Below are 25,559 nucleotides of genomic sequence, written 5' to 3'. Positions count from 1 at the left end.
ATAAAGAAGGTGAAGAGAAAATATGGGTGAGAAAAATGAAGCTGTAGGTGAGAACAGCACACAGAGCCTCCCCCGGCAAGTCCCTGTACCTTTTGAAGGTCACCGCATGTGTTGTCAAGCTCCCTGCACTCAGCAAAGAAGCATCTAGAGCTAAAAGAAGAGGCCACTCTGAGCAGGTTCCCACCCTCTGAGGGTCCTGGGCTCACCGTGGCTCACCAGGGCGATGTGTTAACTGGGACTGACATCCCTGTCCAGTGGAAGGAGCGGACCCCCTAGCAGGGGAGACTGCGTGGTTCCAGGATCCCAACCATCCCCTTTAGGCTGCCCTTGGACTTGCCCACTGCTGAGTGTCCAGGAGCCCATCGAATGCCTGTCAGGAGGGTGGCCGCATCTTCTCTTGTGAGACTGGCTTGTGTGGCTTCCAGTCAAGCCGGTTCCATGCCAGTATCCAGAATTCCAAGACTGGGAGCCACGGCCGGACAGCACAGCACCCTGATGCTGAGACGCACCGGTGTTTTTATCAGTGGGTCTGTGAGACACCGGGGTGTGGCCGGGGTGCCTGACCAAGCACAGGGTCTCTGGCACAGGCAGGCTTGGCTCAGAGCTCTGTGCCCCGAACCACCAGTGAGGTATGCCAGCAGCGTCCTCTCCAAGCCTCAGTCTTCTCCTCTGTGAAGCGCAGTGTTGTGAACAGCTGGGCAGTGTCTGACACGTTGCCCTAGGCCTTCCCCTGGCCCGCCTGGCATGCAGCATTCCTGGGCTTCTCGCCCAGCATCTGGAGCCGGCTGGCCTTCGGGTCCTCATGCTTCCTCCTAACACCTCGGCCTCAGCTGAACTCTGAGGGGGAAGGCAGCAGGGTTCAGGGTTGCTGCCTGGTGAGGCTGTGGGGCACCCTGGCCTTGTGCCCATTGGGAAGGAGCCACGCACTTGAACAAAGAGGCAGCCGGAGGGAAGGTTAAGGAGCGGAGCCAAAGGGAAGCATCGTAATGGTGCTTCACGCCTAATTAATTCTGACCCAGGGGCCCGATCGTGCCGAGTAAATTAGAAAACGCTGTAATTACTGCAGAACCAGTGACTGCCCGGCGTTGGAAGCAGAGTTCCAGCAGTGAAGACGGATGACATCCGGGGTAGCCGGCCCACCATGCCGCTCAGGTGCCTGGGCAGGTCCGTCTTTAGACAGGAGGTTCCAGAAGCCACGTGCTGCTCCGAAATGGAACCATTCCCGCTTCTTTATGTTGATTTTTTACCCCGTCACTTTCATTCTGAAATCACACAGCCTGTGGCGCCGTAATCAAAATGGCTGTCACCCAGATTTAAGTTGGATTTTATTGGCAAGTGTGGTTTTTCTTTTTATCTTGCCTTTCTTTTTGTTTCTTTTAATTTTGAAATGGTGACAGAGTCACAGGAAGTCACAAAAAAGTGCACAAGGAATGATGATTAGCAAACTGTGTGCTCTCCTGCTTATACTTAAAGACTGAAAATAGTGAGGAGGCCCATGTTCCTTCCCCATTCCCCCATGTACATGCTGTGTACCTGTGGGAGACCACAGCCAGGACACTGACATTCCCACGCTGCAGCCTTCGCTAGGATCTCACCAGTTCCACTTGTCTGCATGTGTGCCAGTTGTGTGCACGTGCGTGCTTGGGAGCGTGCACAAGTGCATGTGGATATTGTGTGCAGCTTGTCATGTGTGTGTGCTTGCACGTGTGCACATGTTTATCCTGTGCCGTTTATCACGTGGATAAAGTTGTGTAATCACCACCACAATTAATATCCAAAACTGCTCCGTCAGCACAAATCTTGTAAGTAAACATGGGTGTGTAAAATATTTTCACTGTTCCATAACGGATGTCCTCTGCATGCCCGTGGCCAAGTCCCTCGTCCTTCTGAGCCTGGTCCTTACATTGCATGAGATGGGATACTGACCCTCGCTGGGCCAGGCTCCTCGGACTTTGTGAATTATGAATGGAAAATGCATTATCATCATAACTCTGAAAAGAAGGAGGAAGGGCAGTGTTTATTGGTTGTTTGCTGAGTTCCAGGCGAGGAGCTGAGCACTTGGCTTAGGGTAGTTAGTTCTTAGAGTGCCCACGCATTCAAAGAACTCCCCCACATTCAAACTGGCCTTTCAAGGTGCAAGTGCGACCTTTTCCTGCAGCCGCAGTTTTGTTTTGAAATGTCACAGTTACGGACTTTAGAGGGGCACAGGATGGCGTATATTTTCTTGAATCCATCCGTTGTATAATTCATAGTAAAATACATGTGTTCAGCCCCCGGCTGGGGTGGGTCAGGGGTTGAGAGTAGACTATGAACCAGGAGGGCACGGTTTGATTCCCAAGCTGGGCACATGTCCGGGTTGCAGCCTGTTTCTAGCTCTCTCTCTTTCTCCCTTCCTCTCTGAAAACAATAAAAATATATATTTAAAAATCTATAATAATAAAAGCATAATATGTAAATCGACCAATGGCCGAGCAGCGGAATGACAGTCCGGACTACCCGCCCCAAAGCCGGGGCTGCGGAGGCCTACCCTTGCACGAATTTTGTGCATCAGGCTTGTAGTAATAAAACAAAAGGCATGTGTCCGAGAGAATCACAAAACGGGCCAACAAGAGATCAGTGAGTCGCAGAATGGGGGAAAGGACGATTTAAAGAATGACTTGCTCCCTCTGGAATTTATGCTTTTAAAGGTCTCTGATAGATCACTTTATTAAAAAGAATCAGTCGCTTCTGTTCCTTCCCTGACCCTTCGTGGGTAACAGAACGAGGCGACTGGCAGGAATGGCCTTGACTGTGGTCTGTGCTGCACAGCCAATCACACCTGCCAAAACGTACACTTTACCTGGAAGGCTCCCTTTTCCCTGTGCCACTTCTACCCCGAGGGAGGTCCCCCACGCATCCATCTGAGCTGGCCCCCCACGGGGCCGCAAGCGAGTCCTCCCGGACTCTTCCAGGGATGCCTAGCAGCCACTGAGCTTTGCTTTGTGCTGTTTTATTTTTTTCATTTTTTTAATTAAGGTATTATATGTGTACATATCTTACCAATCTCCCTCCCCCCCATTCCCATACATGCCCTCTCTCCCCATAGTTTTGCATCCATTGGTTATGCTTATATGCATGCACACAAGTCCTTCGGTTGATCTCTAGTGAACAGTTATGAAAGTAGATATCCAAAGAAGAGCTCAGCTGAGCCAACCCAGCAAACCCCCGGAGCCACATCCAGATCATCTCCCAGAATGTGACTCGTGTCAGATAATCCTACTCGAAGGATTCCCCACACAGTCGGGGTCCGCAGCCGTCCGCACACCAGGACCCAGCTCGGACCTTTCTGAGGGTTTACGGAATGGCAGGAAGGAAAGGGCAGGGCCAGGCTCCGTCCTCCCCCGACTCATCTTGACGTATGCAGCCGAGCAGGTTGCCGCTCAGACTGGCATCTGCGCCCAGTGCTCTGCGAGCTCAGACGCCAGCTGTGCAGAGGCTGCGGCTCAAAACCCCCACTTCCTGCCTGCGCTGAGGTGTGAGGTGTGGCCCTCAGCCCCGCAGGGCGTCGGCATCCGCGGCTGGGTTGTTTGTGCGGGAGGAGGGGGGATGCCCACACCGCACGAGGTGCGGCCGAACCGTCAGTGACCCTGCGTAACAACAGACGTGAACTTCTGAACTGCAGATCTGCGCGTTACCCTCTGAAAGGGAGGAAGTCCTTTCAGTCATGGACAGTGTTTGTGTTGTTTTGTGTTACCTCCTACCACCCTCTCCCGAATCCCCACAAAACGGTGACAGCACGCATTAGCTGACGCCGTCTTGTCTGCCACCTCGGTGAGGAAGTGTGTGCCCCCGAGAGGAAACGGGCGCAGCCACGGGGTCTGCTGCTGCGGACTCTTTCGGGAAAAACAGGAAACAGGACGGTGAGCCCAGCATCCGAGCGGGCTCCTCCTCACCCCAGACACCGTCTTTCGCTTCTTAGAAGCCCATTGGGAATGAATTAGTGAAATGCCGGTCTGAATGGGAAGGCGGTGAGGACCCAGACGTGTGACACAGAGCGCGAGGCTGCTGTGGAGACGTCCTCACTCCGCTGTATCGCATGCTCCTGTCCTGGCTTAGTGTGGAGGACAGACTGTGGGTTTCTGTAAGCCTCAATGTTCTCATCTGAACCGAGGACGGCCGTGGCCGCTTCATGGGCTGTGCTGAGATTCCGGGATGATTCAAAAGCCGAGTGAAAGGGAGCCACGGGAGATGAGCTTTGTTAGCACCACTGCTGTCACCCTCGGCCTTTGTCCAGCCCCGGCACAGCCGGCATGGTGCTGAGGCCCCCTCCTCCCTCACTGGCCACGAGGGTGTACTCCTGTCTAAGGAGGTCAGCCAGGAGGGCTGGGCCCAGACCTGTGCTCCCATGGAGGTGATGCTAATGGCCTGGACCTGTGTTCAGGCCTTACCGCCGGGCATCCTGCCTGACCATCACTGCTGCCCTCCCTGTGGCCTCTCTGTCCTGCAGGTGAGAAAAGGGCCTGAAAGGACAGGACCAGGCCCTGCCCACAGCTGGGCGGTGTGTGGGCGTTTGCTGCCATGGATGTCCTGGCTGAGTCTGGGCTTTTCCGTGCCCGTCTCCCTTGTTGTCAGTCTGGGAGCAGAACTGGGAGCCCAGTGTGCCTGATGGGTTGGAACCATAATCCTCTGGGGGAGTCACACCCAACCTGGCCCTCGAGATCTGAGCGAGGCCGGTGGGAGTATGGTGGAGGCCACGTGGGGCCAGACCTGACCATCATTTGTGAACAGACGCTCTGCACCTCCCACCTTGCGTGGCCGTCCCCATGACCCTCTGTCTTTGTGCGTTGCAGGGCAAGGTCCACCTGGAGCTGAGGCTGAGTGAAGTCATCACCGACACGGGTGTCGTCTGCCACAAGCTGGCCGCGCGGTAAGGCGCGGATCTGCCCGGGAATAGTAACTCTCACCCCCAGCCGTGGGGCGGGTGTTGTTTTTCAAACAAATGAATCAGAATTCCCCCACTTGGTGAGTCCCCCTCGTGACGTCATCCGTGGAGGTTCCAATACACTAAAGAGTATTTACTTCAATGGACCCAGAAAGCCAATGCTCGTCCTTGAGGCACCGATCCGTTACTGTGTGCGACATTCAGGCAAAGAGGTTGGTGTCGCACCTGGCGTTACACACAAGGGAGCGGATTCCACTCTCTGGCCCACTGGCAGGGTCTGGAGGAAGGTGGTAAGGAGTGTCCCCCACTGTGTACTGTCCAAGCGGGCCCTGCTCTGGCTGCCCGGTCCACACTCATCATCCGGTATTCAGCTCTGGCTGCAGGGCCGTCACTGAAGAACACGTGGGCGGACACGGTGTAGGACATGGTGAAGGAGATGGTGTAGGCCCTAGGGGCACAGGGTAGCATGAGGTGCAGGAACATATATAGCACATGGCAGAGGACAGGGTGTAAGACACATATAAGATGGGTAGAAGGCAAGAACTCCCTAGTAACTGAAACTTGGGCCTGGCACATTGTGGGTGCTCAGCAAACATCTGGGCGCCGGCCTGTTCCAGCTCATTTTATAGGCCCTTCCTATACATGGGAGAAAGTTCAGCGAGTGTTATCCTTAACGCTCTCATTCCTTCCATTCTTAAAGAATAGCTGCTGTGCTCTCAGAATTTGTAGCTGTGAAGACAGAGTTGCCTATTTTCTTATTTATTTACCTATCAGTTTATTCCTTGTTCAAAAAGGACTCAACGCTGTTCAACACAAGCCTCACATGGAACCAGAAAGTGTGAGTTGGTTGGAAGGGGCGGGGAGACAGAATAGACCAGTTTGGGCAGATGTGGGCCCGGAGCCCTGTCCTGAGAGCAGCCCCATTTGGCTCCAGGACTCCGAGATGGGGGTGGAAGTGTCCGTTCCCCTCAGAGTCCACGTGTGACGCACCAGAACTGCAGCCACCCGTCTCTGCGTCTTATCAGGGTGCACGTCAGGCTGTGGTTTTCAGGAACACAAGTGTCTAAAGTCAGGACCACCGAAACTGGTTTGGCTCAGTGGATAGAGCGTCGGCCTGCAGACTGAAAGGTCCCGGGTTCGATTCCGGTCAAGGGTATGTGCCTTGGTTGCGGGCATATCCCCATTAGGGGGTGTGCAAGAGGCAGCTGATCAATAATTCTCTCTCATCAATGTTTCTCACTCTCTATCTCTCTCTCTTCCTCTCTATAGAAAATCAATAAAATATATTTAAAAAAAAATAAAATAAAGTCAGGACGGTCTGGCAGCAGTGGCAGCAGCCACCCGCGCATGCGTGAGTGTGCAGCTCCTTCCAGACACCCACTGCGGGCACAGGAAACCCCAGAGCCGAGGGCTTGGAGTCCTGTTTTGAAACACAGGCACGTGCTGTGCACATGGCCCCCTGTTTTGGTTTGTTTGTTTTTTAAAGGAGCTTTGGTTTAGAGAAGAGGCAAGGGTGGGAGTCAGGGAGGTTCTGTGCGTCCCGGAGTTTCTGGGAGGAAAGGCCTCCAGCCACTCAGACGGATCTGGAACCGTGGGCCTCAGGCCGCACAGGCTGTCTTGGTCCTTGCAGACTCTGCTAACTGGAGCATGCCTTGTTAGGACTGGAGCCTGGCCAGCACGTTTTCTAACTGAGTTCCAATTCATGCAAGGACATGAACTGTATTTGCCCTGAAAGTGCTTTTTTAAATCTGTGTCTCCATGTGGCTCTGTTGTCAGTTTTCCTGCTCAGATGTCTGCTTGAATGTCAGGAGGGTGCTCACCACCTGCCTCCCCAAGTTCTGGGTTCTGTCCCCCAGCAATCAACTGCACACGTTTTTGTGAGCGCTGAGGCCGACGTTTGATTCCCTCCCCGTGTGCACAGGAGGGACAAGAACTAATGTCAGCGGGTCAGGGCCTCTCTGCCCACGCTACCCCAGCCACGGCCTCCTGGAGGCTTTCAGACACCGCCCTGCCTCGGCCTTTGCTTCTGTGACCCTCTGCCTGGAGCACCCCTCTTCCAAATCCCCCTAATTCAGGTCTCTACTCAGATGCCCCCAAGGAGCCGCCCTCTTCTAGAGAGAGCACAGCCAGGCCTCTGTGTCCCACCCCATGGCCCTCCGCCTACAGCGTGCGTGTGGCTGGTGACGGCTGTATTTTGTGCACTTCCCCAGAACGTGAATTTTTTTTAAAAATATATTTTATTGATTTTGTACAGAGAGGAAGAGAGAGAGATAGAGAGTTAGAAACATCGATGAGAGTCATTGATCTGCTGCCTCTTGCACACCCCCTACTGGGGATATGCCCGCAGCCAAGGTACATGCCCTTGACCGGAATTGAACCCGGGACCCTTCAGTCTCCAAGCCGACGCTCTATCCACTGAGCCAAACCAGTCTCGGCAGAACGTGAATTTTTTTGTTCATTGCCGTATCCTCAACACCCGGGGCAGGGCCTGGCACATTGCAGGTGCTCAGCAAACCCCTGGGCCATTTTATAGGCCCGTCCTGACCAGCGGAGCAGGAAGGAGCCCCAGAGAGGAAACAAGATGAGGCCTCCTCTCCTCGCTGACTTTCCTGGGAATGCTGAGCACCGCTTGGGCCTCTTTCACACGTGGGAATCGGGCCTGTCACATCCATTAGTACACGTACTAGCACACACTAATTACACAACTAGTATGCTTACTACACACACTATCACACACTAATACACATGCTGGTGCACACTAATACACATTCAAGTGCACGTGGCAGAATGTGTATACTGGCATGCATGTGTATACATGCTAGTACACTCTAGCACACACACACATATCCACATTCACACACATGCTGGTACACAAGCGAGCACATGTGCCAGTACACTGGCATATCTATGTACTTGTACTAGTACACACCATCACACACAAGTATATTCACACTCACACATATGCTAGTACACATGCTAGTACACAGTAGTAGTATACTTGTGTACTCACACTTTGTTCAGAGTCCTGGGGCAGAAGGTCCACCATAAGGGTGTGATGAGGGGGAAAGAGTGGGGAGTCCCACAGGGGCTCATGTTCTCTAACCAAGGAAACCAGAAGTTTGTGTGGGACCAGTGGCTTTTCTTCCCTCCCCTCCCCTCCTCCTGTAGCTATTTTTTTTTTAAACTAAAAAATATACATACTATGAGATTCAGTATTTTAAAGTGCATAATTATAGTACACTCCCAGGGTGATAAACCGTCACCACTCACGACTGTCTAACCTCATCCCCGTGAGCGGTCACACCCAGCCCCTCCGCCAGTCCCTGGCACCGCTAACCGACTTCCTGCCTGAGGACTTGCCTGTTCAGGACGTTTAGTACGAATGGAACCATACAGCATGTGGTCCTCTGTGATGGCTTCTGTCACTTCGCATAACGTATTCAAGGTTTATGCAGGTTGTAGTGTGCGTCAGTACCTCCTTCCTTTAAAGGATGAATAATATTCCTCTGTGGACATGCCACATTTTATCACCCATTGGTGGACATTTGGCTATTGTGAGTAATGCTGCAAAGAACATTCTTGTATGAGTTTTTGTACAATTTTATGTTTTGTATTTCTCTTGGGTGTATACGTAAGGGTAGACTTTCTGGGTCATATTGTAACTCTATGTTTAACTTTTTGAGAAACTCCCAGACTGTTTGTCATAGTGGCTGCCGTATTTTACACCCTGCTGAATGTGAGGGCTCTAACATCTCCACATCCTTGCTAGCACTGTTATTGTTGGCGGACATTTTTATTGCAGCCATCCTGGAGGGTGTAAAGTAGTTTTGATTTACATTTTCTCAAATGTCATTACATTTGATGATATTGACCATCCTTTCTTGTCTTTGTTGGCCTTTAAAATTTATGTATTTTCTCTGAAGAAATGTTTATGCAAGTCCTTTACTTATTTTTTTAATTGGGTTATTAGCATTTTTATTATTAAGTTTTAAGAGTTTTTCATATATTCTAGATACCAGACTCTTGTCAAATATATAATTTACAAATATATTCTGTTATATTCTGTTAGTTTTCTTCACTTTCTTGATAATATTCTTTGTAATACAAAAGTTTTAAATTTAAATCCAATTTACTTACTTTTTCTTTAGTTGCCTGTGGTTTTAGTACCTATTTAAGATAGCATTTCCTAACTCAAGATCATAGAAATTTACACTTACGTTTTCCTTCTAACATTTTTTTATATTTTTAACTCTTAACTTTGGGTCTTCGATACATTTGGAGTTAATTTTTATATACGGTGTGAGGTAGGAGTTAGCATTATTATTGTTGTTATTATTTTGCATTTGAATATCTAGTTGTCCCAGCATCATTAGTTGAAAAGACCATTCTGTCCCATCAAAGTATCTTGGCATTTTGTTGACAATAACTAGCTATAAATGTGTGAGCTTATCATGGAATCTGTTTTATTTCATTGACCTGTATCCCTGTGTTAGCACCACACAGTGAGTCTTCAACTTGGTCCTTCTTTTTCTGATTCTTTGGCTATTCTGAGCTTCTTTTATTGCCATATGGCTATTCTGAGTTTCTTTTATTTAGCATTTTAATTTCTGCAAAAATAACAGCTGGCATTTGATAGGGATTGCACTGAATTGTCCAACCTCTGAACATAATTTCTTTCCATTTAGCTAGGTTTTCTGTAATTTATTTAAAACTTTTGTTTTTGTAAGATCATTAGTAATGTCCCCTCTTTTATTAGTAATTTTAATAATTTGAGTTTCCTATTTTTCTTGGTCAATTTAGCTAAAGATTTGTCAAGTTTGTTGATCTTTTCAAAGGCCCCATTTCTGGTTTTGTTGTTTTTTCTCTATTGTTTTTCTATTCTCTAATCATGATCTCTGCTCTAATCTAGATTATTTCCTTTTTCTGCCCTTTGTTGGGTAAAGTTTATTCTTCATCTGGTTTCTTAAGGTGGAAGTTTAGGGTACCAATTGAGATCTTTCTTTTTTAATGTGGGTGTTTTTAGCTATACACATTCCTCAATAACACCATTGTAGTTTTTATATTTTATAGCTTTCTTTCTTAGGGTTTTCTAAGACTGTTCTGCATGCCTGAGATTTTCCACAAACAGCTCTGAATCAGGATGGAACAGGAAGCAATGGGCACCCAGCTGTAGCCAGGTACAAAAGCCTTTGAACCCAAGATCCTGGTATCCAAGGTTACCAGAATCTTCCCTAACTGTGTAACACTGGACACACTCCCTACACTCTGCATGTCATCCTGCTGTGTAGAATGAGAGTGAAAGCATCTATGCTGGCATCTCCCCAGGATGGGGGTCCCCCCCCTTGGGCCAATCTGTGGTGTGCTATGGACTCAGCAAAATTAAGAGTTGGGTTGATGAACCACTAAAGAGAAGCCAACTGGAAAAAGGCAAGTTCATTCCAATAAATAGTCTTGTCTCCTTGACTGAGAATCCCCTCACATCCTCTCTTCGGCCCCGCAGCCCTCTGACTTGTTCCCACGTTACTCATTGGGAAGTGACGGCGATGTGGCAGGGCAAGCGCTCTTGGCCTCCCTGATGCGTCATTCCCTATCACTGGTGTGCTCGTTTCCTGAGGCCGCCTTAGCAAAGTACCACAATCTTTATTCTCTCATAGATCTGGAGGCCAGAAGGCTGGGCCAAGGTCCCTCCACAGGCTCTAGGGGAGTGTCCCTTCCTTCCTCTCCCAGCTTCTGGGGCTGGACACGTTCCTGGGCTTGTGGCTGCATCACTTTAATCTTTGCCTCTGTCTTCACACGGCTGTGTCCGTGAATCTCCCTTATATTAGGCTTGTGGCCACTTAGCCTTGGGTTTGAGACCCACCCTAAATCCAAGATAATCTCATGTCAAGATCCTTGCTTGAACGTCTGCAAAGATGCTTTCCCAAATGAGGTCCCATTCACCGTTTCCAGAACTAAGACGTGGGGACTACCACCCAGCAGGTGATTCCTGCTGAGGCAGACAGCCCTCCCTGGGCTGCCCTCGCCTCTCACCTGGCCCTCACGGTCTCGCGTGGGGTCCCTTGGGGTGTCCGGGCGGGGCTGAGTTCTCTTTCCAGGCCTTCTCTCTCCCCATGTTCAGCTCACACCTCTCTGCTGCCAGGCTCATTCTTCCCCTCTGGCCTGAAGATAAGGTGACCAGACAGTCCCGATTTTGAACAATTTGTCCCGCGTCCCGCGGCGTTTTTAAAAAGTCCCGATTTTCCTTTCCAAAAATCGGGACTTTTTTTAAAATGCCGCGGGACAAAATTGTTAAGAATCGTCCCACCAAAAGCGGGACATCTGGTCACCTTACCTGAAGAACAAACTGCAGGTTGCCCTGTGAGTGCTTGAAGTTTCTTTTCTGAGGGTACTCGTTTCTTGCAAAAGCCCCCCAAGTCCAGGAGGCTGGAGGCTTGTGCCCTCACTCCTTCTTCCTGCCCCTGATAAGGGCTATATCCTGAGGTCCTTCCCAGCTGCCCCGCAGGAAGCACATCACCAGTTCCTTCCCTCCCTGGAAAGCCTTAAGAAACGGGAAATGTTTACAAACTAAGTAGTGACAGAAGGCTTTCCGCCCAGGCTGAGCCGCCAGTGCCAAGCCTTGTGGGCTGCGGAGGGAGAACCCTCTGATGTGCCCGTAGAAATCTCACCCTCCTCCGCACTGCAGCTCCTCCTGGCCATCACTCACCCTTCTGTCTCGTTTTACTCTCCAACGTCCAGTCTGCGGGCCTGGATGCCTGGCGGAGGCCCGGGCCGTTTGGTGACCCGCCTTCCTGAATACTCCTAGTGTCTGTGCAAGGACTGGACACTCCCCATCCTCGGACAGGTACCTGGTCCTGTATGAGCGGCTGGTCTTTCCAACTAGATTTCAAGCGGGGACTCAGGGATCCTATCTCCTAACCCTTTTGTTATTTCCAACAAAGATAAACACAACATCTTTTAATCATTCATTCAAAACTATTCAGTGAGCCCCTACCAAGTGCCAGCCACTATCCTCAGCCTTCTGGAGCATATGTTCCAGAGGTGGGGGGGGGGGGGGGGGGGCATGCTAGCGCATACATTCATCACATGTAACGTTTCATCTCACTGAGGAAAGCCTGGAGGATGGGAGCCTGTCGGCCGGCGGCTGCGCACAGCGTGGGGGTTCTGGGGCCACGTGTGGAGTGAGTTTAGTTTGACCTGTGTGACCCGGAGGTGTGCTGGGGCCATGGCAGAATCCCTGGGGTCAGCAGGAATCATGCTGCGTGGACTGAAGATGAACTGATTGTTCGTGGGACAATCAACCCCGAGTCTCTTCCTTTAGAGCAGCGGTGCGTCCGGGAGAAACGCAGCCGTCGCTTGTGCAGGGCGATGGGAAGAAGACCCGGCGCCGTTCCTGGCTCTGCTCTCCTGAGATTGAGCATTGCTCGCCCGCTCTCGCAGTCCTTCCTTCTTGCCCCTGTAGATGGTCTTTCTTTGGGCATCCTGAGCCTGCCACTTCGTCTGAGAGTGAGGGTTCTTGAGTTTTCCCACTTGCAGGCTCCGTCACTTTGCAGACAAAGGTTCTATTGACAACCGGGCCAATGCTCGCTGAGCCGCCCCTCCTGCCTGGCCCAAGGGCCCTGCTCGGTGGCCGGACTCCGAGACCCTGATTGTCAGAGAAGGCGGCACAGTCTGCCTGCGGCTCCGCCTCCGGGAGCACCCAACCGAGAAATTACCTGCTTTCAGGCTTCCAAATGTCAACTCCAATAAAGGTCTCATCTTCTATTATTAAGGAATTACAGAAAGCAAAGACAGCTGACAGGCTCTTGATTTGTAGCTCCTTGTAGGGACTGGAAGCCTTCCAAAGCCCTGGGTAGGAGTGGAGGCTGGCCAGGCAGCAGGGGCCCTCTGCTGGTGACCACGGATGGCACTGGTCACCCAGGAATGGGGCGTCCGCAGCCCTCATGCTGCACCCGGGCCTGGTCAGCAGGCAGATTGGTTTCTCCTGAGGGGGAAGGGGAAGGGTAGGAAGTCGGGCACCAGGACATGCCCACATCGAGGGAAGGAAGAAAATAAAAATCATTTTCCATTTTGTACAGCTGCAGGCTCTTCCTCAGCTGTGAAACATAACTGTTTTCAGGGTCAGGTTGACAATAGAATCCTATAAATGTTAAAAAAAAAAAAAAAAAAGACACAGAATATTGTACTCTGATACTTGAGATTCAAGATTAGTTGACTGTTTTTATCACTTGGCATGTTTCAAAGTGCCCTTTCTAGGATATAATAATGCCCAGTGCAGTAAATATTATATTTCCCCCCTTTATTTACCTGCAACACCTAAGCATTCGTGAGGTTTGTCTTGTGGAGACTAGGCCTGGACAGATGCACCTTGTGTGTGTACATATCTTTTCAAGCGAAGCCAGCTTTGGCTTCATGTGCTCCAAGCCGCTCAGCGGAGCATCACACCCCCAGCCCAGGACGGTGCAGCTGAGCTGCACTCCAGCTAAAGCTGTTCGGGCGCTAACGAAGTGACGCCGGGAGGAGGGTGTGAGGGAGGCTAACACCCTCTTCATTCCCGGGTGTGCATGCTGCATGCCAGATGGAGGGGTATTGATTTTCCTTTTTTCTCGGAGATGTCTTGGGGTAACTGCAGTCAGGAGCCAGGCTTTGTTCTGAGACAGAGAATAGAGCATCTCTCAAATCGGTCTTTAAAAGAAGGCGTGAAAGTGCCATCTACGCGGAGGCTGGATGTGCCCCAGGTGGCTGCTGCCTGCACCTGCAGCGCTTCTCTGAGACATAAGGGTAAAGAGTCTGTCCTGTTAGATGCTTTGCTGGCTGTGAGAAACCGTTATCGCTGAGGATCCCAAATAGGGGTGGTCTGGAACTTCTAGATCAACAACTGAATGTAATAAAAATGCATCCAGTGGGTACCATATCCACAGGAGGGAGTGGGGGCCTCCCCTCACCCCTTGAACAAGTTCTCCTACCTTTGCTTCCCCTCTCAGAGCTGCTGCCCTTTGGGGACCCCTCTCTCCCCCAACTTAGGATGGGTGAATCCTGTCCCTTAAGACCTCAACCTGAAGGCCACATCCCCCCGAGGTCACCAGCCACCTGAGCAGTCGACCACCCTGAATTTTAGGTAGTTTATTTCCTCCCCTGCTGTCATACACGGAAACTACATGTTACCTATTTACTGTTGCACTGTTTGTGGCTGTGTCAGCCAGGCAGATTCGAGCTTCATGGGCACGCTCTCCACACACGAGTTTTTGTTCTCTCACAGCTCCGCTCTCAGTCCTGGAAACATGTCTGAAACATGAGAGCTCAACAAATATTTGTGTAATGACGAGTTAATGGATGAACAAGTCCTAGTTTAGGGATGAATGAAGGGATGAGTGGAGTTTTTATAATGAGTTAATGAAGGGAGGAAGGTAACCAACAACCAAGTCAGTAATCTGGGAGGGAAATGCAGATGTATCCCAGGAAGTAGAGTGAAAAGAGAAAGAGTTGAAAAATCCTATCTAATAAAGGGAATATGCAAATTGGCCATCACGTGTCACAAAGTTGGCCGCACCCATAGTGGAGACGGGGTTTCTGTAACACAAGATGGCTGCACCCACAGCGGAGGCTGATTTCCTGTAATGATCCTTAACGAGCAATCAGCAGGGACCTGAGGCTGTGCCCCTTGCCAGGTGCCAGGTTGGGGGAACTGAGGTTGCCCCCCTCCACCATGTGGGGCTTGATGGGGGAGCTGAGGCTGTGCCCCCCACCTGGAAGGGCTTGACAAGGGTGGGGCCGGCTGGTTTGGATCTTGCCCAATTGGGGTGGGGCCGCCTGGGTCTGGATCTTGCGCCACTGGTGGGGGGACTTGACTCTGGGTCCTGCAGCATGCCTCAGACTCTGACAGGAGGAAGATTTTCATATACATTTTACCAATATTCTTTCATCTCTGACACTTCTGTTATATGGGCAAATAGCAATATTAAATATTTCCTCTAATTAATCCCCTTTTAATGTGCATAAAATTCATGCACCAGGCCACTAGTATTAAATAACACTCATTGAAGTCATGGGCTGAGCCATGAGGCCCCACCTTCACTAACAGAAGTTCCAGAAGAAAAGTGATGCAGAAATGAAGAGAAGAAATTTCTGGAAAACTCCATGGCCAGGACAGGGTGGCACCAGTTCTGAGGACCACAGTGCTATAGAGTGGAGGAAGCAAACCCCTCTTCCAGAAAGAAATATTCTGGTAAAATGGAGAAGCTGAAGCCTCCCCGGGAGGGACAGAGCAGCTCAGTGCAGCTGACGGGGGAAGGAATGAAAAGCGGGGCTGCCTCCCAGCTTTCCGGCAGCAGGGAGGAGAGGAGATGGAGCACTCAGATGACTGAGGGGAACTGATCATGCGTCCGTATCTAGCCAACCTGACATACAGACGTAGGATTAGGACTTTGGCTTCTGGCCACACTGAAATAGTGGAAACCGGGTCCCCTCTCCCACCACAAACATCTGAAGTGCTGGGCGCCCTAGGAGTGGACCAGCTCAGGACTCGGGCAACCTACAGCTTAGCTTTGTGACCCCCTAGTAAGGGAAGCAGACGAGGTGAGCTCGAGTGCCCAGCTTTTGTGTGCTGTGACATGGGGCGGGGAGGTGTCCCAGGCAGAGCTCGGAGGTGGGCGAGGCCACTGTGGGCACGTTTGGGAGAAGGAGGACTTCTCGGTGCTCCCCAGCCAGTGCGACCACCAGACAAAGAGCCAGGGTTGGGCTGTGGGCTGAGGACTCCCTTTGTGGGGCTGGGACTTATTTGAATCCCCAACCCAGTGGAGCGCCCTGTGATCATCGGGACACCCCACACAGGCTCCACCTGTGAAGAGAGGACACCACACCTGTGAAGTGGGGCCAAATCAGCAGCGGCTGCAGGCCCCTCCCGGACAAAGCTTCAGCCCAAAATTGCCACAATCGGCCCAAAGCAAGAGACTCTTAACCACCGATCAGCACCAGGCCCAGCGGCTGTGTCCTTCACGGACGACAGCAGAGTCAGGGCAGCAGCAGCACCCAGCGTCCACTCTGCACTGACCTGCCGCCTGGAGGAGCAGCCAAGAGCAGGCCGGGGCGTGAAGATGCGATGGGATGAGTGACAGGACGCTTAGGAAGCTGGTCTGACTCACTCCCTGACATGAGCCAGGACAGCTGGCCCCGGGCCTACAGGTGTGATCAGGCGTGAGTGTAGCTTGAGACTGGGGCATCTTCCAGGGTCACATGGCGCGTGTGGCGTGGAGGTGAGGCACAGGCGGTAGCTGTTAGCCCGGGCCTCAATCCTCCACGTCTACCATGGACTTCACAACAGTGCGCTCCGTAAGGTTATGGAGAGGGCAGTGCATGTGTGGTTGACAGCTCTGGAATAGCTCTGGCTCCTAGGAGAGAAAGCAGTGATGTGTTCTGAAAATTCCCTGCAAACTCTCTCTCCACGGACTAAAAGCAGCGCACACGCTCTCCCACCCCAGATGTTTTCTGTTCGCTAATCAGTGGGTGGGAGCTCCCAGCAGTGGGCAGCCACCCCCACACCGTGGCTCAGGGCCCTTGACCTTGAGCTGTGTGACGGCTGCTCTTGGACCCCAGGGCGGCTTGAGCTGTAGCCTGCGGGCCCTTCATCTCCCGCTTCCTGACCACTCCTCACGCTTCTCTCCACAGCATCCTCGAGTGCCAAGGCCTCCCCATCGTGAATGGGCAGTGCGACCCTTATGCCACTGTGACACTAGCAGGACCATACAGGCAAGTAGCTGCTACCCGGCACCTGCCAGGGCCTCCGGGCCTGCAGGGCGGGGCACAGGCCCCTGAAGGATGGTGGGCGTTCCTCAGTCAGAGGGGAGGATGCGCTGCAGGTAGAAGTATAATCTTGACTTCCTTTTGTTTCCTTTATTGCCCTCACATGGTTTTGTGAAAAAAAAAGGAAGACTTGATGTTTTTCATGCTGCATATTTTTGGCTCCGTAAAGGTCCCTGATTTGCATACCATCTGGGGTTGGAGACAAACAGAAATATTTATAAGATAAATAGAGGCAGCAAGTTCCTTGTGCACTTGATAGCTCAGCCTCAAGGCGGAGAGATTTGGCATCGCCAAGTGTTATTTTTGATCCCGATCCTTCCTCCCTTGCTTACAGATCGGAAGCAAAGAAGACGAAAGTGAAAAAGAAGACCAACAACCCTCAGTTTGACGAGGTGTTTTATTTTGAGGTCGGTATCTCCGTGGTTTCGATGTTAAGTTGAAACCCTGCCCCCGGAGATCCTTTGGCAAAAAGTCTAGATCTGAAGGCTCTCAGCCAGTTGCTTCCTCTGAAAGTTCTCTGGGTGATGGCCCCCCACCAGTGATCCCCCCACCCCCCCACCCCGCAGCCTCTGCTCCCAGAATGACTCAGCTTTGAGTTGCGTATTTACCAATTCATTCTTTCCAAGTCATCAGAACTTTGGGTTTCCTTGTTTTGTTTTTACTTGATTTTTTTTTTTTTTTTTTTTTTTTTTTTTTTTTTGCCCGTTCCACCCTCTCTCTCCTAAGCAGTGAAGGGAGGCTAGTTTCACCAGAAATGGTGAGGGTTTTGAAGCAAAGAGGAAGTGTGTTTGGACACACCGATTCCCTAAGCTGCCTCTCCGAATGTGAACCACCAAGATTAGTAAGCTGGAGGGTGAGAGGGCTGAAGACCAGACCGGAACCAGAGTGATAAGTCAGTTTAGTGATAAGACGGCCCATATGTAAGGTGACCAGACGACCCGCTTTTAAAAAAGTCCCGATTTTTGGAAAGATTCTTTTAAATCTTTTGGACTTCTTTTTAAACGCCCCGGGATGCGGAACAATTTGTTAAAAATCGGACTGTCCCGCCAAAAGCGGGACATCTGATCACCTTACCATATGGAATGTACTTAGGTGGGCGTTCTTTCCGTCTTCAAAGGTTTCTTGAATGCTTACTCTACACCAGGTCATGGTAGGTGAGGATGACTGCAGCCTTCGCTCCTGTCCTCCTCATGATCCTGCTGCCCAGCAGGAGGGGTCATCCCACTTGCTACAGGGACGGTTAAGTTAGTGGCCCCAGAGACAGAAGTAGCAGCCAGCAGTGCTGCCGGGGGTGTGGGGCGAGGCTCCCAGAGTGGGGACATTTGAGCAGTCTGGGAAGGGGGCATGCACAGGTGTGGAGGTCGGGAGGATGCAGGAAACTGTATCTGGAATGCAGAGCTAGGTTGGGGTGAAAACAAGGAATTTTGGAAAATGAAGTTGGAGAGATGAGTCAGAACCAAGCGCTCATGGGCAGAGGGCCTGGCCTTCTCCACTGGTCTCTAGAAGCTCACACGTTTCCTAATGGAAGTCGGTGGCCGCCCTTGGGAGGGCGATGGAGCCGGGAAGCTGAGGGCGTAGGTGAAGGGCCCCTCTCTGTCCAGGCTGGGCAGTCTGGCTTTGTAGTTGGGTGAGGAAATGGTTCTTATCAGACTGAAGATCAGCCAGGACGCCCATGCCATCATCCTCACCTCCAGGGACTCATGCTGTGTTCCAAAGGCAGGGATGGCATTTGGAACAAAAACTGTAGGAACGTCTTTAATATGAATGTGCATTAAAGGTGCAGCAGCCTTCCATATCTAGACTGCCTACAATGGCTCACACCGGCACTTTCCCAACCTTTGATTTTACTGCAACGCGCAGTGAGTCATGGACTTCACACCGTGATACACTCCCCGCCAACAGCTGCATCCACTCCTGTGAGGTTCCCACTCACAGAGGAGCGCTGCACGATTGCTATGGCGTATTTGTCTAAAATTGTGGGTCTCAACTCACTAGATCGGTGGTCGGCAAACTGCGGCTTGCGAGCCACATGCAGCTCGCGAGCCACAGTTTGCCGCTCTGTTGACTAATGAGTTTGCTAACCGCTGACCTAGATGAGTTTAACGGCCCCAGAGGGTGGAATGTAGGAGTAGGGGCCGAGCCTCAGGATCCCAGAGAAGGCCTTGACCTGGGCTCTCGGTGCTGCTGGTTAGGGCCTCGCTCTCGGCCTCCGACCGAGGACCTTTGGGACATGCTTTTGTGTGGAGTTTATGTCCTTTGACTCAGAGGCTCAGCCCTGCTTAGCCGCACGCTCCCTCTTGTCAGGCTCTCCTCATCTCCTTTCCGCCTTGGCTGGCAAGCAGCCCGAGGCCCAGCCCTGTGTCTGGCGGGGAGCGAGGGGCTGGCAGGCGGCCTCCTGCAGGAGTTTCAACAGGAGGTAATCTCCAGTCCAGCTCATTCCAGGATAAAAGCCAGACTTACCTAAAAGCCCTTAAATATCTAAATGAAATGATTTAAAATTCACTGGAGAGAGATGGTAGGTGACGGGCAGGGATAAGGCAGAGAGGAAACATGCTAGCCTCTGTGCCATCCCACTGGAAGCCAGATACCTCACCATAGTATTGGGGATCATACTAGGCAGGAGGCCCAGGGGGCTCCCTGGAGGAGGTTCAGAGACACATGCCGGCTTCCCAGCGGGGAGCAGAGTGAGGAATGGCCTCGGTAGTGAGCTGGGCAGGGAGCACAGGCTGTAAAAATGTCCCATGTGCTGGGTGAGGAAGACAAGTGGGACCCTGGGGGGCCTTCAGACATTTTAGCCAAAGGAGATTAGGCCAGAGCCATCTGGGCTGTGGCTGGTGGGAGCTGGGCTCAGGTGGTACAAGGACTGGCTGCCAACAAGGTGGAAGCAGTAGGTGGGAAAGCTGGGGAGGAGCCGATTGGAGGCTTGAGGGAGTGTATGTCAGGAGGGGGAGGTGGTCAGCAGGGGAGTGGATATCTGAAGGAAGGAGGGAACTGGCTGGATGCTCATGGGTGCTGGGAGGAAGTTAGAGTGATCTGCCCGGAGTAGCCCTACACCTGCACCCCCACTCCCAGGAATTGGGCCACAGTCCAGCCTCTGCTCATTCATGGTAAGTGGGGCATAGCCTCCTCCCTGAGCTGAACAGTCCAGGGCAGGCGCTCAGTCTAACTCGCTCTCCCTCCCTCTGCACCACTAGGTGACCAGGCCCTGCAGCTACAGCCGGAAGTCCCACTTCGACTTTGAGGAGGAGGATGTGGACAAACTTGAAATCCGGTGAGCAAGAATCAGGGTTTCGAGATGCCTGGTTGGTGGCTGCCGTCTGAACTCACCTCTTCTGTCTGATTTTGTTTTTGTTTTGCTTTGTTTTTTGGTTAATCCTCACCTGAGGATATTTTTCCATTGCTTTTTCAGAGAGTGTGGAAGGGAGGGAGAAAGAGGAGAGAGAGAAATATCGATGTGAGAGAGACATATCGATTGGTTGCCTTCCACACACCCCCTGATCAGGGTTGGGGACTGGGGATGGAACCTACAACCAGATATGTGCCCTTGACTGGGAATCAAATCTGAGACTCTTCAGTGTGCAGGCCAAAGTTCTAAGCACTGAGCAAAAAAAAATAGGGTGATGAATGGGGGGGGGAGAGGAGGGATTTTAACGTTCTTGATGGTTTTAACACGAGGATGTTGGAAGTTGAAATCAGTCATAATCACCCCCATGTGTTTGGGTGGTTGTGGCTGAAAGGACACTTTCTTTCCCAAGGGGCAAACTCGGCTTTATAGTCCGGCTGCTTGGGGACTCCCCTGACACAGCCTTGGGGTGCAGTTGGTACTTGTCACCCTAGAACAGGGGCGGGGAAGGCCCTGCCAAGGGTGGTATAAGGCCTGAGAAGTCATTTGATCCGCATTAGGAATGAATTAATGAAATGTTTGACCAAATATAGCAGGCTAATTTTTAAATTGATAGTTTCATATGGCCTGTGAATATCCAAATGGCCCCTGACAGAAAAAAGGTTCCCCACCCCTGCCCTGGGAGATCCTAGCATGAGTTCCTGGCATCAGTTTTAGGATCCCCTCAGGGGCCTTCTTCCACCTGCTCCGCCTGTAGGAAGCCCGCCTGCAGCGCCCGCCCCAGGGGTGAGGTGCCTGGGAGAGCATCACCAGCCAGGTGTGCTTCTCCTGGCCCTGGGGTCAGGTGACCACCCTTGGGTCTGAGTAACCCATTCAGGAGAAGCCCTGATTTGTAGAAATGCCCTGATTTGACATGATTTAAAATCTACTTTCTTTTAGGCCAGGGTTTTCCAAGGTGTACATTTGTGGGTTACTCTGGTATCCCTCCTTTGAACCTGCAGCGGCTTTCTGGGCTTCTGAGCAATAAACAAGCTGTGGAGGGCTCCAGGCCAGGTGGGGGCTGACCTTGGGGGTACAGGGTACGGGCCAGGCTCTTCCCTCTCCCAAGTGCAAGGACCCGGGGCTCTGCGTGGCCCTCTCCTGGGCTCAAGTCCTGAAGGGTTGTGGGCTCCACGCAGCCCAGCGTTAAGTGTTTGCAGGCAGTTTAAATCTTACATTTCACAATACTGAAGCCACGGCGAAGGAACCCCAAGTCGAGAAGGTCCCCACTGGAGGTCCCAGGCCTTACTTGAGGTTTGACTGCACACTGCCTCCTTCAGACAGACAGCTCCGCTTTCTTGTTGAGAGAAAGACTAGGCTTTGAGTTCAAGAGTGAAGTCCTAGTTCTTCACTAAGCATACAAACCAACGATGCTTTTAAATGCTTCTCCTATTAACAAGTCTGCCCGGCGACTTGTTCGTATTTTGTTGAAGTGTTGCTGGGCAGATGGAAGAGTCTTCTGCTCGTAATTCTAAGTGTCTGCACGGGACAGTGTTCATGTCCGTGTCCTGACAGGCGTGTTCCTGTGGAACATCCTTTGCCCTTTGCCTGCTGTGATGTCCACGGCCCCTGCTCGGACTTGCAGGGGCAACAGAAGGGCTTCTACAGTCTTCTAGAATTTTCCCCCTCCCCCCGGTCTTAAATTTCAGCTCATAGGTATCCTCTGAGTAAGCTGTTTGCTGTGGGTGTTTGCCATGCTCGCTAGTTAGCACCATGGGGAGCGTCGTCCGCCTCCATCTGTCACTGGTGTGCAATCCTCACGTCCCCAAATAGGAGGGAACAGAAGTCTCTGGAGGGAAGAGGCTCATGGGTGACAGACTCTTTAGCGGGGTGAGTGTGGATGTTTCTCAAAGATGGTACCTTGTGCTGAGCTGGCAGCGGCAGTGACGGGGCCCTCGGGCATGAGTCTCACCAGTAGGTCGGAGGGATGGTGAGTGCAGGGTTCTGAGTGCGAGTAGAGAAGGAGGAATCAGACCCAGCTTTCCTTTCCAGGTATACTTTCATGCGCTGGAGGGTAGGGGGCATCCTGGCTGCTGATTGGGCAGCCTGGCCAGTCCCCCGGGGCACCATTCTCTGCAGTAGCCCCATCAGAGCTAGATTTCATTTATCCCCTCTTCTGTGCTGAGCCCGCAGACCGAGGCCACCTGCTGCTGCTCCTGCTGTGTCCGAGACACTGCCCAGCCTGGAGGGCAGGTCCTGCCACACTGGGACCTCTCCCAGGTAAAGGCAGGGGATGCTCCTGGCTTCTGGACACAGCAGTTCCCTCCTCTCACAAGGACAGGAGGCAGCTCACCCGACCTGCCTGAGGCTCTGCCTCTACGTCCCCCTCGGTCCTGGCAGCCGGGAAAGGCACATCGGGGTCCTGTATGTCCTCACATCTTCAATGTCCTCAGTCGGTGTAGATCCCACAGAGGCTGACTTGGTGGAACCGAAGGCTCCTTCGTGCCCCCACCCTCCTGCGGGGAGAGAAAGGATGCTCGAGACAGCCTCTGTGCGTCCCCGGGCCGTTCTCCAGGAGCATCTGTATGCCGACCGACCGTTGTTTTTCAGGGTTGACCTCTGGAACGCCAGCAACTTGAAATTTGGGGACGAGTTTCTGGGAGAACTAAGGATTCCGCTGAAAGTGCTGCGGCAGTCCAGCTCCTACGAAGCGTGGTAAGGTGGTGCGTGCCTGCTCGCCGTCCGGAGCTGCGGGCGGAGGGACAGAGCTAACAAGTCAAAGGGGCACAGAGCTGCGTGTTTACAGCCCAAACGAAATGCTCACGTCAGCTTCCTCTCTGGCCACCTGCTCTCCTTCTGCCAAGCCCTAACTAGCTCTGGCACTGTGACAGGCTCAGGGGGGAAACTGCAGGGATCACGCTGACACCACCACGAGTGGCTGAGAGCCTAACACGGCGGGCGGGGCACCAGGCCTTTTGGGCCTGTTCACTGCGAGCAGGAGACAGGCACGCCTGGGAGCGCCACCGTGCCTGGCTCTGCCCCGTGGCAGCAGTCATGACCCCTGCCCGTCGTCAGAGTGTCCCAGGGCGAGGAAGGTGTGCAAGGCGCTGCGGGTTCAGGTGAATCTCCACTGCAGTCTGCGCGTCTAAGCGAGGGTCCCTGCTTGGCCTCAGCCCACACTCCTGTCACCCAGAAGACTGAGATTTCACTTCCCGTCTCTTTATTTCTCATTTCTCTGGGCTGTTTTGTACTTTGGCAGAAGGAACGTGCCTTTGTTTTATTCCATGTTTGGTTCGTAAATCATATCCTATCACGATGATGACATCATCACGGTGAAGCCGCAGACACTAAGGCTCTCGTTTCACACATCTTGAACAGACACACAAGATGGGGAGGAGGTGTGGATCACGCAGCACATATCATGTCATATGCCACACATCTCACACCACTAGCCACACGTCACACGACATGCTGCACACTGCACCATCGTCCTGCATGTCTAGATGCATCGGGTGGGTGGATTTTTGTGTTGTGCCCAGTGGCAGTTTCTTATCATCAGGAGACTGTGGAATTCCTGTATTTAAATATATATCCTATCTAAGAAAAGAGTAATATGCAAATTGACCATCATTCCAACACACAAGACGGCTGCCCCCATGTGGACACAAGGTAGCCGCCACAAGATAGCTGGCAGGGGAGGGCAGTTGTGGGCGATTAGGCTAGCAGGGGAGGGCAGGAGGGGATGATCAGGCCAGCAAGGGATGGCAGTTAGGGGTGACTGGGCCAGCAGAGGAGGGCAGTTGGGGGGGACCAGGCCTGCAGGGGAGGGCAGTTGGAAAGGAGCAGGCCTGTAGGGGAGAGCATTGGGGGGGGGGGGGGGGGGGGACCAGTCCTGCAGGTGAGGATACTTGGAGGGGACCAGGACTGCAGGGAAGGGCAGTCGGGGGCTACTTGGCTGGCAGGAGAGGGCAGTTAGATGTCGATCAGGCTCACAGGGGAGTAGTTAGGGGGTGATCAGGCTGGCAGGCAGGCAAGCAGTTGGGAGCCAGCAGTTCTGGATTGTGAGAGGGATGTTCGACTGCCCAGTGTAATCAGACCTAAACGGGCAGTTGGACATCCCTCGAGGGTTCCCAGATTGGAGAGGGTGCAGGCTGAGCTGAAGGACACACACACCCCCTATGCACAAATTCCGTGCATCAGGTCTCATATATATATATATATATATATATATATATATATATATATATATATATATATATATATATGATATATATATATATATGAGTGAGGGAGATATAAAAACATCAGTGATTAGAATCATTGATCAGCTGCCTCCTGCATGCCCCCTAATGGGGATCGAGCCTGCAACCCAAGCATGTGCCTGACTGGGAATCCAACTGTGACCTCCTGGTTCATAGGTCAGTGCTCAACCACTGAGCCTCGCTGGCCAGGAGTTTCTGTCTTTAGTTCCATGAGGACAGCACCAGCACAGCCCCAGCTGGGCTCTGGCTTCTGCCAGGAGGCATGCGTAGCTGAGCATCCCCATCCTGTAACCACGGATGTGGCATTCGCCTGGCGCCCAGTGGGACCCCACATTGCATCTCTCACTGCCAGGCCTGGAAGCTCAGAGCAGGCAGGTTCCCGCAGGGCTGCTCAGGGTAGGACCCAGGAGAAGAATGGCCTGTCAGAAAGCACTGCTAAAGTGGGGGTGTGTGCAGTGGCCTGCCCGGCCCGCCAGCATGAGCTCACCACCCCACCTCCCCCATGTTGAGAGCTCCACCACGTTTCTTAGAATCCTTTCAGGTTTTCTCTGCTATTGCTAGCCACTGTCGTGTTCGTCTTCACAGATAATTATTTTACTGCAGAATTTCCCTTAACCACTACTCTCCCTCCCCCTCATCTTCTCCTTTCTTCCCACCCTTCCCCTTTCCCATCGTGATCTCTGTCTGCGGCTCTGTGTCGTCAGCCCTGATAGGAAACATCCCTAGGGGGATGCCCCGGGTGCAGGGACCCTGCAGGGGGCGTCCTGCAGAATCCCCCTGAGCCCCTCCTGCCTTGACGGGGGACCAGCCTGGGGGGTGCTGCGGCGTCACGCCACCTGTCCCGTGTCCGCGCCCAGGTACTTCCTGCAGCCCCGAGACAACGGCAGCAAGAGCCTCAAGCCTGGGGACCTGGGGTCCCTGCGGCTGAACGTGGTTTACACGGAAGACCACGTCTTCTCCTCCGACTACTACAGCCCGCTGCGGGACCTGCTGCTGAAGTCTGCGGACGTGGAGGTACTCCTGCGCCGGTGCACCTGCAACTTCAGTCCCCCGCTTCCCCCCCCTCCCTAATCCGCTGCAGCCACTGCCTGGCCTTCCTACCCAGACCCACTCCCTCTCTGGTCCCTGCCCAGCTCTGCCTCCTCACCTGCCCAGACCAGTCCCCGAATCCACTTTTCACTCCCTGGTTCCCCGGCCGCCCCATACACCTGTCAGCAGCCCCCTCCCCCTGCCAGGCCTGACCGCCTGAGGCCCACAC

The 25,559-nt window shown here is 52.5% G+C and overlaps 1 protein-coding gene across 1 annotated transcript in view; it reads left to right on the top strand.

The window, feature by feature from the left end:
• The window catches only part of RASA3 (RAS p21 protein activator 3), a 118,739-nt gene that overhangs the window by 73,014 nt on the left and 20,166 nt on the right, over positions 1-25,559 (top strand). Inside the window, exons 5-10 of the mRNA XM_036456430.2 lie at positions 4,830-4,906; positions 16,583-16,663; positions 17,052-17,124; positions 19,912-19,988; positions 22,650-22,754; positions 25,159-25,315. Of these exons, the coding sequence (XP_036312323.1) occupies positions 4,830-4,906; positions 16,583-16,663; positions 17,052-17,124; positions 19,912-19,988; positions 22,650-22,754; positions 25,159-25,315 (570 nt within the window). The remainder of the gene's footprint in view (positions 1-4,829; positions 4,907-16,582; positions 16,664-17,051; positions 17,125-19,911; positions 19,989-22,649; positions 22,755-25,158; positions 25,316-25,559) is intronic.

Source organism: Pipistrellus kuhlii, unplaced genomic scaffold (assembly GCF_014108245.1).
Source record: "Pipistrellus kuhlii isolate mPipKuh1 unplaced genomic scaffold, mPipKuh1.p scaffold_m20_p_3, whole genome shotgun sequence".
NCBI lineage: Eukaryota > Metazoa > Chordata > Mammalia > Chiroptera > Vespertilionidae > Pipistrellus > Pipistrellus kuhlii.
The sequence above is the reverse complement of the archived record's forward strand: the minus strand, read 5'-3'. Positions and strand labels throughout refer to the sequence as shown.